We start from the raw sequence: 14949 nt of genomic DNA, 5'->3' as shown, positions 1-14949 counted from the left end.
CGGACAAGGGAACACACAAGTAAATTATGACACTCATCTCAGCTGATACTTAATGTAAAAAAAAAAAGCTCGAGTTAGGTATAAAGAGTGATAGGACACAATGAAAAATAAATACAAGGGAGCGGCAAGTGAAAATAAATATTACATACTTATTTTTTTTTTTGCACTCTCTTCTTTTTGCACCTTTTTCAACCAAACCATGTCTCATCCACCGCATGTCATTGGAGAACTCGTTGTAGTTGCCTTGAAAGCTGTAAGCTATATCTAACTCTAATTTTGTAGACCCATTGAACAAATATATCTAACTACCTCTTTAGGAAAAACTTCAACATCAGGTAAAAACTCTTCATTTATATATTACTTATTAAAGCTGCAATGGGCTTGATCCTCATTAAAGACATGGCATAGGCTCCTGCAAAACAAGACCCGTTTTGTCTATTTCGAATTGGAGATATCGCCAAGCGAACCAAAATTGATCATGGAGGCGGTCTTTACCCTATTTGGGACGACCAGGTAAAAAAATAAAAAATCATATTACTTTCTTTTTTTAATCAGTGCAAAAAAAAAAAGGTAAATATGCCAGTTACTGCTGGTTACCATCAAATGCATGTGCAGATATTCGATAAAGACACTATGCCTAATAATCTTATGGGTGAAGGCATAGTAGATCTATCCAAAGTATTACGAGAAAAAGAACACGATGGCTATTTTCCATTACACTATAGAGGAAAACAAAACTGTGGTGACATTTATCTCGAATTAACCTTTTATTCAGCCGTAAGTTGTTCTCCTCTTTTTTTTTTATTCATACATTATAATTAATTTATGCCTTAGCAAAATACTGCAGTAAGACCTCAACAGCAAGTGAGATACCCTGCAGGTCAACCCTATCCTTACGCTGGACCTCCTCCTCTTCAGCAACAGCAACATCAGCATCGACCTCCTCCTCAGCAACATCGACCCCCTCCCCCTCAACAGCAACAGCATCGACCTCCTCCTCCTCCTCCTCAACAACAACAACAACAACAGCATCATCATCAGCAGCAGCAATACCATCCACCTGTGCACCACCAGCACAGACCTCTCCCTCAAAGACCCCTTCCTCCTCCACAACACATGTCTCAGCACCAAATGCACAGACCACCACCACCACCACAACAATTGCAAAGTAGGCCTTCAATGGTTGGTCCACCACCATCACACCATAGACCTTCAATGGGAGGACCACCACCACCACCACCATCACAACATAGCAGACCTCCACCTCATTTCCCTCAGCCTTCATCGTCTATGGGTACACAGCACTTTTCTCCTGGTATGCCATCCCCACAACCTTTATTGTCTGCCGCCTATAATCCCGCGCCCACTCCTAGACCTCCTCCTCCTCCCCCAGGTAAAAAAAATAAGTGTTATAGAGTGTATGAAAAGAAATTAACTTTTTTGATGTAGGAAATTACTCACCTTATCCAAATACAGGATTTAATGAACAAAGACCAATGTATTCTCATCCACCCGCTCGACCTAATTATAATCCACGCCCTTATCCACCTTATTAGCTAATAAACTTTTTCATGTGTGTAACTCTATTAAAAAGTGACGGGCTTTATCACATGGAGTCTAATAAAAACTCCTGTGAAAATTGCTAATCCATATTTCTCACCCCTTTTTTTTCCCTTTACCCACAAAAAAAGAAAAATGTCCAGAGTCATCAGCCGTGCAGGGTAAGTCTCATATTTATACATACATCATATTTCCCTCTCTCTCTTATTGATACTCTCAAGCAAAGGTTACGTGGTTATACAACTTCAGCAAAGACGTTTTCGAACCAAGCTATTTTACCACGTTTACCTATTCCCGAGCTCGAACTCACTTCAGCCCGTTACAAGCGCAGTCTTTTACCTTTACTTTCAGCCGCTGAACACCAACAAGCCTCACAAAAGATTGATCGATTCTTTGCCAAGGATGGTTTGGCCAGTACGTTACAACAACGTTTGCATGCTTTGGATGACCAAGAGACCGCATTAGGTTTAAACTGGTTGGATAGACTTTGGTTAAAGAAGGGTTATCTCGAGTATCGTATCCCTACCTTAATTAACGTCAACTGGTGGAATCAATTCAGAGACCCCGTCTCGGGTTTAGGAAAAGGTGCACCTGAAGGTCAAGTCTCGGATTTTCAGTTGAAACGATCTGCAGGCATGATTGCTGGTTTAATTGATTATTCTAACCGCGTCAACAAGTAAGTTTATGCTTTGGCTAAGGGTTTCAATATTGGCTGACATACACTTTTTTTTTTTTAAAAAAAAAAAAAAAAAAGCGAGGAAATTCCACCAGATATGTCCCGTTCAGGTCCCTTTTGTATGCATCAGTTAAAGAATATGTTTGGTACAAGTCGTATTGCTGCTCCCGAGTGTGATAAAGTTGTAACTCAATGGCCCTGTTTAAATAAACATATCAACGTCATTTACAAGGATCAAATCTTTTCTGTTCAAGTCATTGGTCCCAACGGTGAAACTGTCCCCATCAAGACCTTGGAAGAGTATGCATATATTCAGGAACAAAGACTCTGTTTATTTACACTAAACCCTTTTTTTTCTTTCTATTTAAAGACAATTGCGTCAAGTTGTGCAACAGGTAGAAGATACACCCGTAGAAAAACGTCAACCTGCTGTTGGTTTACTCACCACAGAGCACCGTGATACCTGGGGACCCGTAAGTCTACATTTTCCCTTCCCATCTGATTGAATAACTCACTCTTCTTATAAAGATTCGCGAGAGCATGGAGAAACAAACTTTAAACGCACAATCACTCAAGAACATCGATGACTCAATTTTTGTGTTTTGTTTAGATGACTATAGTTCTCCTTTAGATCTGGATTTATCACATCGTAATATCTTCCATGGCAGAAACGGAAGAAACAGATGGTTTGATAAAGCCTTGCAATTTATTGTCGAGAACAACGGTCGTGCAGGCATCAATGGCGAAGTAAGTCTTTGTCAAACTCCGCCCCTTTTTTTAATTAGTATATTAACACTTGTGAAATAGCATTCACCCGCTGACGCCGTGATTCCTTCTCGTATCGTAGAAGATGTTTTAACTCGGTAAAGTGTCTTTTTTTTATAGAGGGAGAATATGCAAAAAAAAAAACTCAATCACTAACCCACAATGCTTTTTTTAACAAAAAAAGTGAGCCTATTGTAGACTCCATGTCCGCTGCTGCGATTTCCAACTTGGAGAAACCCAAGGTGTTACAATGGCAAGTCTCTCATGAACTCGGAAACGCTATTCGTACCGCTGAAAAGAACGCTTCCACCTTAATTTCAGACCTCGATAGTGTTCTTCTTCATTACGGAGGATACGGTTCCAACATGATGAAGGAGGCCAAAGTAAGTCCCGATGGCTGGCTCCAAATGGTCTACCAACTGGCCTATTATCGTCATTACGGTAAATCTTGCCCTACCTATGAATCAGCTTCTACTCGTAAATTCCGTGCTGGTCGTACCGAGACTGTCCGTACCTGTTCCACCGATACTGTGGCTTTCACCAAGGCATGGGAGGATAAAGATATCAAGATGGCTGATAAATTGGGTCTCTTTGAAAAGGCCATCGGAAGTCATATGGAATATATGAAGGCCGCTAGTAACGGTCATGGCGTGGATCGACACTTGTTGGGTCTCAGATGTCAAATGACACCCGAAGAAACTGCATCGGAAGACGCTGCCATCTATCGTGACCCTTCTTATTGGGGTTCGCAGTACTGGTTGTTATCCACATCCAATACCTCACCTGGTGATTTGGCTTGGGGTGGTTTTGGTGCGGTCGTACCAGAAGGTTATGGCATTAATTATGCCATCGGTAAAGAACGCGTACGTATGAGTGTTAGTTCTTGGAATTCTTACAAGGACACGGATTCTGCTTCCTTCCGTAAAACCATTCATGGTGTGCTTGAAGAGTTCGGTGATGTGGCTCAAAGATATTTAATCAAGAAATAATAATAATAAAAAAAAGTTTTTATTTTAAGCAATAAAGGGAATCATGGAAGTTCTGTTACGAGGGTAATCTTTAAACTCCTTCTTGTAATTCTTGTGCTTCTTGACAGCCCAAATGTACATTTGTCCAGTGGCCACAATGTTGAAAAGGAAAGCTATCATAAAATCCGTTTAGATACTTTTATCTCTTTACATATGTATAAAACTTACCGCTCCAACTGGTGGTGAGGAAACAAACAGCGGTCCAAGCAAGGAACTCGAAAAAGTAATTGGGACAAGAAACAAGATCGAAACCATAACCATAAGGAATAGCACGAACACGAGTTCCAGGAGGACGCAAATTACGAAGTGTAATATGTGTCATCAAGTTGGAAAGTTCGGCCCACTACAAATCAAAAAAAGCATCATTTAGCTCTCTCACATTTTACACACAAATATATATACTTACAGCCCAGACAGCAACAGATCCATAGAGCCAGACATCGTTACGAATAGCAGCTTGCTTACCTTCAGAGAACCAAGGACCATAGACCCAGAAAGCCAAATTGATACCCGACAAGAACCAATAATGAGCAGAGTTCTTGAAGACGTTGGTGAAGGGCATGGTACCGTGTGAGAAACGATGCACAAAGATCGTTTCTAATTCACGCTTAATGAAATGAAGCATCACCATGTAATAAGTCCAGGTTTGCATGGCAGAGTGTTCATAGGCTTCACCATAGATCAATTGACTTGCATAATAGAAAATAGGATGGATCAAAAGAGGTCCACCGTACTCAATCATAAAGACAGTACGCCAGCCAATTTGGGGTCCGAGATCCTTGAAATAAATCGTACCATTATCGAGAATGGCTTGTTCTTTCAAGGTCTTGTCAGCATCCAACACTTTCTTATCTTCGGTTGTTAAACGTTGACGTTCAATATAATATTTGGGGAACTTTTTGGCTAAAGCCTCAGACACTTGGCTGGTCTTGATACTCTCGGCTGTACCAGCAACTTCAAGCTCTAAAGGGAACTTGTTGCTCTTTGGATTACGCGAAGCAATAGTAATCTTCATTTGCCGTGTTAATGTCGAAAAAGAAAAAAAAAAAAGCAAAAATAATATATTGGGGGTACCCTCTGTTATTGGGGTCGGGATGAGCCAATCAATCGGGTGCTGGCTTTAATCCCAGCATAGATAACCTGCTCGTGAAGATGGGCATTTATCTACATGAGAGAGGACAAAACAGACGTGTTTGGCATCACCTTATTTCACTTACCACATACCTAGGCTGCCCCTAAATTGACAGTAAACAATGACTAGCGTTCTGCTTCTTCATACCCGAGTATGACCATCTTTGAAGCCAAAATTCGATATAGAATGTTGCCAGTTGGGTCGAAATTTGATATATCAAAATAAAAAAAAAAAAAAAAAAAAAAAAAAAAAAAGAGGTTGGCTTTTGCTTTACTAAACATGTCGGAATTACCATGTGAAATTTTAAACATTGTATACAAACATCTAAAAAAAAGAGATGTTTTGAAATGTGCTTTGACCTGCAAAAGTTGGAAAGAAAGTGCATTACCGCATTTCTACAAAACTCTGTCCATCGACGATAACCGAGTTGTTCGAACAAAGAAACTGCTTCAATTAGATCCCAGCGAACGCTATCGTTACTTTCAATACGCCTCTTTCACACAAAAGCTTGTTGTTCATATGGATACTGCAAATCACCTACAACATGATTTAACATATGCCGTCTCAGACAAAGGTACAATGGCCAACTATACAATGGAAGAATGGATCTGGCTTTTGGAATACCTACCAAACATACAAGTTCTGGATTTATCTGGCAGTCTAAACGCCATTAAATATATGCAATACATCCTAAGTTGTACGGATTCCGACAAGATATTGCCAAAAATTAGGATCTTCATACAGGCTGATCGCCAGCGCACCATGCCTGACACCCATGATTGTAATGATATGCACTTTGCCGTCTGCTACAAGTATCGTGCAACCATTACCACTTTAGAAGTTAACTTCAATTCCAAGTCTTTTAATTCAGGACCTATTAACGGCGATATGCTTACGATGTTATATCATTTCAACAGCTTGACTCATTTGACGTTCAACAATAGTTGTGATGACCAGTTAACTACCTTTGATATTATGGATGCTTGTCCTTATTTAGTATCACTTGATTACAAGAGCAGACACTGTATTCCAGAGCCAATTGTAAAGAATATTCTTGGTGGTGATACGAACCGCAAGAGGTTGAATAATAGCTTCAGAGAATTACATTTGACGATCCCAACTATTTCAACGCATTATGCTAACTACCTCAAAGACTATGTGGCACCGCATTTAAATGTCCTGAAACTGACAATCCGTAAGATGGAGATATTCGATTGGGTCAAAAGATTTGGACTTTATAATGCGGTGGAGTTTTTACGCAGTTTAAGCAAAGTTAAAACGGCTAGCATCAGTTGGGAACCTCAGAAACACAGCGATGAGCAAATTAATACGAGTACTGAAACCGAATCCACAATTTTCTTTACATTGCTTAACGCAATGATAAGAAATAAAAAAATGTACTGTCGAGCCAATTATGTTAATAACCAAAGTACACACAAGTCTTTTAGTTTAACTCCAGATGATCACTTGTATTTCAAATACAGTTTAAAGGAATCTGACTGTTTTGTACCATTAACATATCAAAGCTTTGAACAAGGGTATTCATTAACTCGTCGTGTTCAATTCGCAACTCCCAATCGTTCCACTTCGATCATAGGACCAGAAGTCATTCGTCAGATCAATGCTTTTCTGGACGACACACATCCAAATTTGCCGTTGGAGATCTTGCGATATGCGTTGATGAACTGTCCAAACCTGCAACGGTTTTGGTACAACTCAACTAGTGAATATAATCATAGCATATTGATCGACGCCAAACCTGAAATGGGCGGTGACATTATAAAACGTTATCAAAACTTTTCAAATACCTCACAAGAAAATATCAAGTTCATCAAGACTGCAAATATGGTCCCATCCAAAGAACTATTGTGCCTCATATATCAATACCTGCCTGCAATAGAAAACCTTAAATGTGTACTGGGCCAATACATGGATCCACCTACAGAATTGTTTGAAGTGGACCTGACAGCATTTAACTGTTTAAAGTTAGTTGAACTGGATGTTCTCTTGTTCTGTGATAAAGGCCAAGATACTGCATTTTTGGAAATACAATTTTGGGATAAAGATTGGGAATATTACTGTCTGCTAGTAAGTACCCAGAGATTGGCTGTAACTAAAACTACTGTAGAAAATATGGATGAACGGATTAGTAACAGTGAGCATGGTAATATTCGAAAAGCTGTCATCAAGTGCCGCAAGCAGGTCATATTCAAACTTTCCTCTGACTATTCAATGGCGACAGAAATTCATAATGGAAAAATCAATAAATTAGACGACGAACTTTCTATGGAATTACGTTACAGTTTCTTATTTTAACTCGCGCGTTCGTCGATAAGTAAACGCAGTGTCTTTTTTAAATAAAAGTAACAACTTGATAATAATGATCCAAGAAATACATATGATTAGAGTCATAAGTTACACGATCCAATTACTGGAAATTGGCTAAAACTTTATAGCGAAAAAAAAAAAAAGATGGATTTTGCTTTACTAAACATGTCGGAATTACCATCTGAAATTCTAAATATTGTATACAAACACTCAAGTGACAAAGATGTTTTACAATGTGCTCTGACCTGCAAAAGATGGAAAGAAATTGCATTAACACATTACTGCAATAGTCTGTCCATCGACGCTAGCCGAGTTTTACTAACAAAGAAACTGCTTCAATTAGACCCCAGAGAACGCGATCGTTACTTTCAATACGGCACTTTCACAAAAAAAATTGTTGTTCATAGAGATGATAGTTATTTCTTAACCGGTGATTTCAGCGATACATCCCTTTACTATACAAAGGCAGAATGGATTCTGCTTTTGAAATACCTACCAAACATACAAGTTCTGGATTTGCTTGAGACTAGGAACTACCTCAAATATATGAAATACATCCTAAGCTGTACGGAATCCGACAAAATACTGCATAAAATTAGGACCATCATAGTGGCTGATATCAGAAGCCAAATGGGTGACACCAAGGTTCACAATGATATTTACTTTGCCGTTTGCTACAAGTATCATGCAACCATTACCACGTTAGAAGTTGAATACGATTCCAAGTCGTTTAATTATGGACCTATTAACGGCGATATGCTTACGATGTTATATCATTTCAACAGCTTGACTCATTTGACGTTGAGCAATAGTTGTGATGACCAGTTAACTACCTTTGATATTATGGATGCCTTTCCCCATTTAGTATCATTAGACTACAAGAGCGAACACTGTATTCCAGAATTTACTGTAAAGAATATCCTTGGTGGTGATACGAACCGCAAGAGGTTGAATAATAGTTTTAAGGAATTATATTTGACGATCCCAACTGTTTCAACGCATTATGCTAATTACCTCAAAGACTATGTGGCACCGCATTTGGATGTCCTGAAACTGACAATCCGTAATATGGAGATATTCGATTGGGTCAAAAGATTTGGACTTTATAATGCTGTAGAGTTTTTACGCAGTTTAAGTAAGGTTAAAACGGCTAGTATCAATTGGGAACCTGAGGAACACGATGTTAGACTTATTAATACAAGCACGGAATCCAAAGCCACAGTTTTCTTTACACTGCTTAACGCAATGATAAGAAACGAAAATATGCGCTGTCGAGCAGAGTATGATGACGAAAGTCCATACAAATCTTTAAGTGTAACTCCAGATGACCACTTGTATTTTAATTACGGCCTGAAGGATTATGACTATAATCTACCATTAATGAATCAAGACTTTGAACAAGGGAATTCAGTATTTCTTCCTGAACAATTTTCAATTCCTAATCGTTCCACTTCGATCATAGGACCAGAAGTCATTCATCATTTTCATGTCTCTCTGGACGACACACATCCAAATTTGCCGTTGGAGATCTTAAGATATGCTTTAGTGAACTGCCCAAACCTCCAAACGTTTTTGTCCGAGACAACTGGTGAAATTAATCTTAGAATATCACTCAATGTCAATTCTAAAAAGGGCAATGACATTGTAAAAAGTATCCCAAACTCAATAAATGCGACAAAATCACATATCAATGTCATCACCACTGAAAACATAGTCCCATCCAAAGAAATGATGTGCCTCTTTCATCAATACTTGCCTGCCGTAGAAAGACTAATATGTTTCCTGGACGATTTGACTTTTCCACCTGCTGAAAGGTTTGAAATGGACCTGACGGCATTTATGTATTTAAAGTCAGTTCTGCTGGATGTTCAATTATTTGGTGTTGACGACCAAAATACCGCATTTCTGGAAATACAGTTCCCAGATAAAGATTGGGAATATTACCATCTGTGGGGAAATGATATGGATCTGACGGTAACTAAAACTACTTTGGCACATATGTCTGATCGGATAAGTAATAAAGAGTATGGTGATGTTCGAAAAGCTGTCATCCAGTGTCGCAAGCAGGTCAAATTCGAACTTTTCTCTAATCGTTCAAGGATGACAGAAATTTATAACGGAAAAATCAGTAAGTTAGACGAAGAGCTTTATATGGAATTAGGTTACAGTTTCTTATTCTAACTCGCGTGTTCGTCTACATTTCATCAGATCCTAAATAATTATATGTGGTTTCTATTTTTTTTTTTTTTAATTATACTTATTCTGGGAAAACCAAGTCATAAGTTACACTAGAAATTGGCCAAAACTTTATATCGAAAAGAAAATAAAGATGGATTTTGCTTTACTAAACATGTCGGAATTACCACCTGAAATTCTAAATATTGTATACAAACACTTAAGTAACAAAGATGTTTTACAATGTGCTTTGACCCGCAAAAGTTGGAAAGAAAGTGCATTAAAACATTACTACAACAGTCTGTCCATCGACGGTAACCGAATTTTACAAACAAAAAGACTGCTACAATTAGACCCCATCGAACGCGATCGTTACTTTCAATACGGCACTTTCACAAAAAATCTTGTTGTTCATATGGACTATACGTAACAAACCTTATGATTCAAAAAGTACCGTCGTTGACTATACAGAGGAAGAATGGATCTGGCTTTTGGAATACCTACCAAACATACAAGTTCTGGATTTATCTGGCAGTCCAAACGCCATTAAATATATGCAATACATCCTAAGCTGTACGGATTCCGACAAAATATTGCCAAAAATTAGGATCTTCATACAGGCTGATCGCCAGCGCACCATGCCTGACACCCATGATTGTAATGACATGCACTTTGCCGTCTGCTACAAGTATCGTGCAACCATTACCACTTTAGAAGTTAAATACAACTTCACGTCTTATAAATTAGGACCTATTAACGCTGATTTCCTTACGATGCTATATCATTTCAATAGCTTGACTCATTTGACGTTCAACAATAGTTGTGATGACCAGTTAACTACCTTTGATATCATGGATGCTTGTCCTTATTTAGTATCACTTGATTACAAGAGCGAACACTGCATTCCAGAATTTACTGTAAAGAATATTCTTGGTAGTGCTATGAATCGCAAGAGGTTGAATCATAGCTTAAAAGAACTGTATTTGATGGTGCCCACTATTTCAACGCATTATGCTGATTACTTGAAAGACTTTGTCGCACCGTATTTGGATGTCCTGAAATTGGTTATCTGTAATACAGATGTATTCGATTGGGCTGAAAGAACTGGACTTTGGAATGCAGTGGAGTTTTTGCGCAGTTTGAGCAAGATAAAAACGGTTAGTATCAGTTGGAAACCTGATATGAGCTACAATAGACAAACTATCAGCACTAAATCCGAAGCCACAATTTTCTTTACATTGCTCAACGCAATGATGAGAAACAAAAAAATGCACTGTCAAGCAACTTATAATGATTACCAAAGTACACACAAGTCTTTTAGTTTAACTCCGTATGACTACTTGTATTTTAATTACGGATTAAAAGAATCTGACTACTATCTACCATTAACGAATCAAAACTTTGAACAAGAAGATTCTTCAACTCGTCGTGTTCAATTTGCAATTCCTAATCGTTCCACTTCCATCATAGGACCAGAAGTCATTCATCAGATTAATGTCTTTCTGGGCGACACACATCCAAATTTACCGTTGAAGATCTTACGATACGTGTTGATGAACTGTCCAAATCTCCAAGGATTTTCTTTGAACTCAATTGGTGATAATAAACATGAGATATTACTCTATGTCAATCCTAAAATGGGCGGTGACGCTGTAAAAGGTATCCAAAACTCATCAAATATCAAAAAACCATATATCAATTTCATCAAGACTAGAAGCATTGTCCCATCCAAAGAACTGTTGTGCCTCATTAATCAGTACTTGCCTGCTGTAGAAAAAATGATATGTCTCCTGTACGATTTAGATTATTCACCTGCTGAATGGTTTGAATTGGACCTGACAGCATTTATGTATTTAAAGTCAGTGCGGCTGGATGTTCAATTGTTTGAATATGACAGACAAAATACAGCATTTCTGGAAATACGGTTCTCGGATAAAGGTTGGGAATACTACCATCTGTGGGGAAATAGTACGACTTTGAATGTAACTAGAACTACTTTGGCACATATGAAGGAACTGATAAGTATCAGAGAGTATAATAATATTCGAAAAGCTTTCATCCAGTGCCGCAAGCAGGTCAAATTCGAACTTTTCTCTAATAATTCAAGGACGACAGAAATTTATAATGGAAAAATCAGTAAGTTAGACGAAGGGATTATTATAAAACTACGTCCCACTTTTTATTCTAACCCGCGTGTTCGTCTATATTACATCAGATCCTAAATAATTAAACGCACTGTCTTTTTAAATGGAAGGAATTACTTGATTATAATGATTTAGGTGTCCAAAAAATGAACGTTTTTCTTTTTCTTTTTTATTCAATTTTTGGCAACCATGTCGAAGTTGGAAATGTCTAGAACTCCGTATTTTTTTCAAACGTATTTTTTCAAACGTATTTTTTCAAACGTGATGGTCTACACGTCGATTGACATGCCATATCATCTAAACTTCATTGGATGATCGTTTTCTGTTTTCCATAAAATCTGCTTTACTGTCATTACAAGCTACTACTGGAATGCAGATAGACAATTACCAAGCTCTGACTTGCTTGGGAGGTTTTTGCAACTGTTTCTATTTTAAGTAAAGGCTCAAACATTATGGATGATAAAATAGACAAATGAAATCATCCTGACATAAGCTTGTTTATCAATAAATAAAGCTGGTTCACACACTTTGTTCTTCTCCTTTTCTTTTTCCTTAACATACTTCTTTTATCGTATGAAAGTAACCGATCACATAAAAAGGTTAGTTTAGTAGTGACTCTTGTTTCTTTGAAAAGAAGCTAAATCGAAAAAGATATATAATTGTGATATTGCGGCTGCGGCTAGTCTTTGCAATAGGAGGGCGACCTCCTAGGCAGAGTTCTTGAGTTTTTGGAACTCACGAACCGTGAATAGCTGGGATTGGACTGTAAATAGGTGCAATCATACTGGTCTGCTGGTCTTCTGGCCAGAATTCCTGTAAGTGGTACAAAAAAAATACTTTTGAAAAAAATACGGAGGTCTAGACATTTCCGTCGAAGTTACCGTTGGAAATCCTAAATGCTATATACAGCCATTCGAATAAAACAACAGTTTTTCAATGTGCTCTGACTTGTAAAAGCTGGAAAGAAAGCGCGTTAGCGTTTTTATACAAGGACTTGTCTATCCAATTCGATGGGGCTGCTGAATTAAAGAAACTGCTACATTTAGATCCCATTGAACGCGATCGTTACTTTCAGTACGGCTCTTTCACAAAAAAACTTGTTATCCGATTTGATAACGCTCGATACAGCGGTAGAAACACCTTATTAAAAAATTCTGACGGTCAGTATACAAAGGAAGAATGGATCATGCTTTTGGGATATCTGCCAAACCTACAAGTTCTGCATTTATTGGACAGTGAAAAGGCTATCGATTACTTGCAATATATCGTTGACTCGGATGATCCGGCCATAATGCGGCTCAAAATTAGAGAGATTATATCTGGTAATGACCTAGACTTCTTTAGTCTTTCAAATAGATGTAAAAACACTTACTTTGCTGTTTGTTACAAGTATCGTGCAACTATTGCGACACTACACGTTGACTATTATTCTCTGTATTTTACTATGGGATCTATCAACAACGAAATGCTCATTTTGTTAAAACATTTTGACAGCTTGACGCATTTAACATTCTATAACAGACTCGATACCGAATTAACTACACTTGACATCATGAATATCTGTCCTCATTTGATATCGTTAACATACCACAGCCGGTACGAGTTTCCGGATATAGGCGTAAAGGACGTTTTTAGTGATGATACAAGCCCCAAGAGGTTGAACAGTAGCTTAAAAGAACTAAAATTATCGGCCCCAACCATGCCTTATCATTATGCCACCTATCTCAAGGATTATATTGTCCCACATGTGGATGTCTTGAAGATAAATATCAATGATATCGATGTTTTCGATTGGATGGAGGGATTTGGACTTGATAATGCGGTGGAGTTTTTGCGCAGCTTGAGCCAGGTGAAAACCGCTAGTATCCGTTGGGAACCATACAAGCACCATGATAGAGAGACTATCAGCACGGAATCCGAACCTACACTTTTTTATACCTTACTTAACGCGATGAGGAGAGGGAGAAAATTGTACTGTACAGCCCATTATAGTAATTTTAGAAGTGTATACAAGTCTATTCTGTTAGGTCCAGATGACAGCTTGTATTTTTTTCACGGTTTAAAGCGATCTGATTATTATCTCCCAACAGCCAACTCAGAATCTGAAGAAGAACCGGATGAAGAAGAAGAACGGTCAAACCGTACCATTCAATTTGTAATGCCCAATCGTTTCATATCAACGATAGGACCAGAGGTCATACATGAAATGAATGTCATGATGTGTGACACGAATCCAAATTTACCGTTGGAGTTCTTGCGATACGCATTGACTAATTGCCCAAACCTTCAACATTTTTCTTACAAATCAATGAACAGCCCTGATTATGGTATATATATCGGTACTGACCCTGAAGTAATATCTCAATTTGTTAGGGAGAAGAAAGATACATCTAATACAATCCAAGAAAATATCAAGGTTATCAAACTTAAAGACATGAAACCATCGAATGAATTTCTGGATCTGATGCGAACGTATATGCCTGCAACAGAAGCTTTTATTTGTGGTCTAGACGACTTTGAGGACCAAGCAAATGAATCATTTGAAGCCGACTTGACTGCATTCAAACAGTTAAATTCAGTTCAGTTGAGTGCTCGATTTTTATGTGAAAAAGGCCGAGATACTACATTTCTAGAAATACAATTCTTGGATAAAAATTGGGAATACTACTGTCTTATAATCAGCGATGCTGCTTTATCAGTAACCAAAACCACGTTGAAACAGATGAATGAACAGCTAAGCGGAGAGAATAAAATGTTTGGAAAAGCTGTCATAAAATGTCTTAAGCGTGTCAAATTTGCACTTACTTATTATGATTATCATTCGGTGTTTACGATAATCGATAATGGAGAAATCAGCACGTTAGACGGCGAACTTTCTTTTTCGATGTCTCATCGATTTTTACGTTAGTTTTGTTGACGTTTTCACCTGGATTTCCTTTATAAATTAGCTATGCATTTGGTTTCAAATAAAAATAAAAATAAAAAACGTCTCGAAGACAAATAAACCCTCCTGTAGTAGTGAATTTTTATAAATCACCCAGAAACTGTAATTAATACATCCCTAGATAAAAAGAGTTCCAGACATGTGATTCTTACTTCATGAGTGTACGGACTATTTGACCCTGGTACGATGTTGCCCCT

The 14949-nt window shown here is 38.0% G+C and overlaps 6 protein-coding genes across 6 annotated transcripts; 5 read left to right on the top strand and 1 right to left on the bottom strand.

Moving 5' to 3' along the window:
- Window positions 1–127: 127 nt before the first annotated feature.
- On the top strand, window positions 128–1593 carry EV154DRAFT_512030 (C2 domain-containing protein). The gene is made up of 6 exons (XM_051601881.1): window positions 128–253; window positions 318–335; window positions 409–513; window positions 571–777; window positions 835–1393; window positions 1450–1593. The coding sequence occupies exons 1-6, from the start codon at window positions 200–202 to the stop codon at window positions 1554–1556; spliced, it is 1050 nt and encodes a 349-aa protein (XP_051456683.1). The 5' UTR covers window positions 128–199; the 3' UTR covers window positions 1557–1593.
- A 65-nt stretch (window positions 1594–1658) lies between these two features.
- On the top strand, window positions 1659–3990 carry EV154DRAFT_552443 (acyltransferase ChoActase/COT/CPT; the record flags this gene model as incomplete). The annotated part of the gene is made up of 7 exons (XM_051605057.1): window positions 1659–1721; window positions 1787–2236; window positions 2315–2536; window positions 2607–2709; window positions 2765–2983; window positions 3044–3099; window positions 3186–3990. Exons 1-7 carry the CDS (start codon window positions 1696–1698, stop codon window positions 3988–3990), a joined length of 1881 nt encoding a protein of 626 aa, XP_051456682.1. The 5' UTR covers window positions 1659–1695.
- Window positions 3987–5079, bottom strand: EV154DRAFT_603403 (3-oxo-5-alpha-steroid 4-dehydrogenase-domain-containing protein). Its single transcript, XM_051607352.1, has 3 exons — window positions 4436–5079; window positions 4198–4372; window positions 3987–4142 (listed from the first exon to the last, which is right to left on the bottom strand). Exons 1-3 carry the CDS (start codon window positions 5042–5044, stop codon window positions 4015–4017), a joined length of 912 nt encoding a protein of 303 aa, XP_051456681.1. The 5' UTR covers window positions 5045–5079; the 3' UTR covers window positions 3987–4014.
- A 1471-nt stretch (window positions 5080–6550) lies between these two features.
- Window positions 6551–7545, top strand: EV154DRAFT_512025 (uncharacterized protein). The gene has a single exon (XM_051601880.1). It carries the CDS (start codon window positions 6557–6559, stop codon window positions 7475–7477), a length of 921 nt encoding a protein of 306 aa, XP_051456680.1. The 5' UTR covers window positions 6551–6556; the 3' UTR covers window positions 7478–7545.
- Window positions 7546–7620: 75 nt separating this feature from the next.
- On the top strand, window positions 7621–9724 carry EV154DRAFT_255409 (uncharacterized protein). The gene has a single exon (XM_051594627.1). It carries the CDS (start codon window positions 7634–7636, stop codon window positions 9668–9670), a length of 2037 nt encoding a protein of 678 aa, XP_051456679.1. The 5' UTR covers window positions 7621–7633; the 3' UTR covers window positions 9671–9724.
- Window positions 9725–13897: 4173 nt separating this feature from the next.
- On the top strand, window positions 13898–14795 carry EV154DRAFT_512018 (uncharacterized protein). The gene has a single exon (XM_051601879.1). It carries the CDS (start codon window positions 13967–13969, stop codon window positions 14714–14716), a length of 750 nt encoding a protein of 249 aa, XP_051456678.1. The 5' UTR covers window positions 13898–13966; the 3' UTR covers window positions 14717–14795.
- Window positions 14796–14949: the final 154 nt, after the last annotated feature.

The sequence above is a fragment of the Mucor mucedo genome, assembly GCF_025094135.1.
Source record: "Mucor mucedo strain NRRL 3635 chromosome Unknown EV154scaffold_58, whole genome shotgun sequence".
In the NCBI taxonomy this organism is placed as follows: Eukaryota; Fungi; Mucoromycota; class Mucoromycetes; order Mucorales; family Mucoraceae; genus Mucor; species Mucor mucedo.
The sequence above is the reverse complement of the archived record's forward strand: the minus strand, read 5'-3'. Positions and strand labels throughout refer to the sequence as shown.

What these genes read in the sequence shown, in the direction of transcription:
- EV154DRAFT_512030 (XM_051601881.1), top strand. Translation starts at nt 200, where the DNA reads ATGTCTCATCCACCGCATGTCATTGGAGAACTCGTTGTAGTTGCCTTG. An exon ending in ACCCTATTTGGGACGACCAG is followed by an intron (nt 514 to 570) that starts GTAAAAAAATAA and finishes AAAAAAAAAAAG; the next exon opens with GTAAATATGCCAGTTACTGC. An exon ending in ACCTCCTCCTCCTCCCCCAG is followed by an intron (nt 1,394 to 1,449) that starts GTAAAAAAAATA and finishes TTTTTGATGTAG; the next exon opens with GAAATTACTCACCTTATCCA.
- EV154DRAFT_512025 (XM_051601880.1), top strand. Translation starts at nt 6,557, where the DNA reads ATGTACTGTCGAGCCAATTATGTTAATAACCAAAGTACACACAAGTCT.
- EV154DRAFT_255409 (XM_051594627.1), top strand. Translation starts at nt 7,634, where the DNA reads ATGGATTTTGCTTTACTAAACATGTCGGAATTACCATCTGAAATTCTA.
- EV154DRAFT_603403 (XM_051607352.1), bottom strand. Translation starts at nt 5,044, where the DNA reads ATGAAGATTACTATTGCTTCGCGTAATCCAAAGAGCAACAAGTTCCCT. An exon ending in GATCTGTTGCTGTCTGGGCT is followed by an intron (nt 4,373 to 4,435) that starts GTAAGTATATAT and finishes TTTGATTTGTAG; the next exon opens with TGGGCCGAACTTTCCAACTT. An exon ending in CCTCACCACCAGTTGGAGCG is followed by an intron (nt 4,143 to 4,197) that starts GTAAGTTTTATA and finishes ATTTTATGATAG; the next exon opens with CTTTCCTTTTCAACATTGTG.
- EV154DRAFT_512018 (XM_051601879.1), top strand. Translation starts at nt 13,967, where the DNA reads ATGCCCAATCGTTTCATATCAACGATAGGACCAGAGGTCATACATGAA.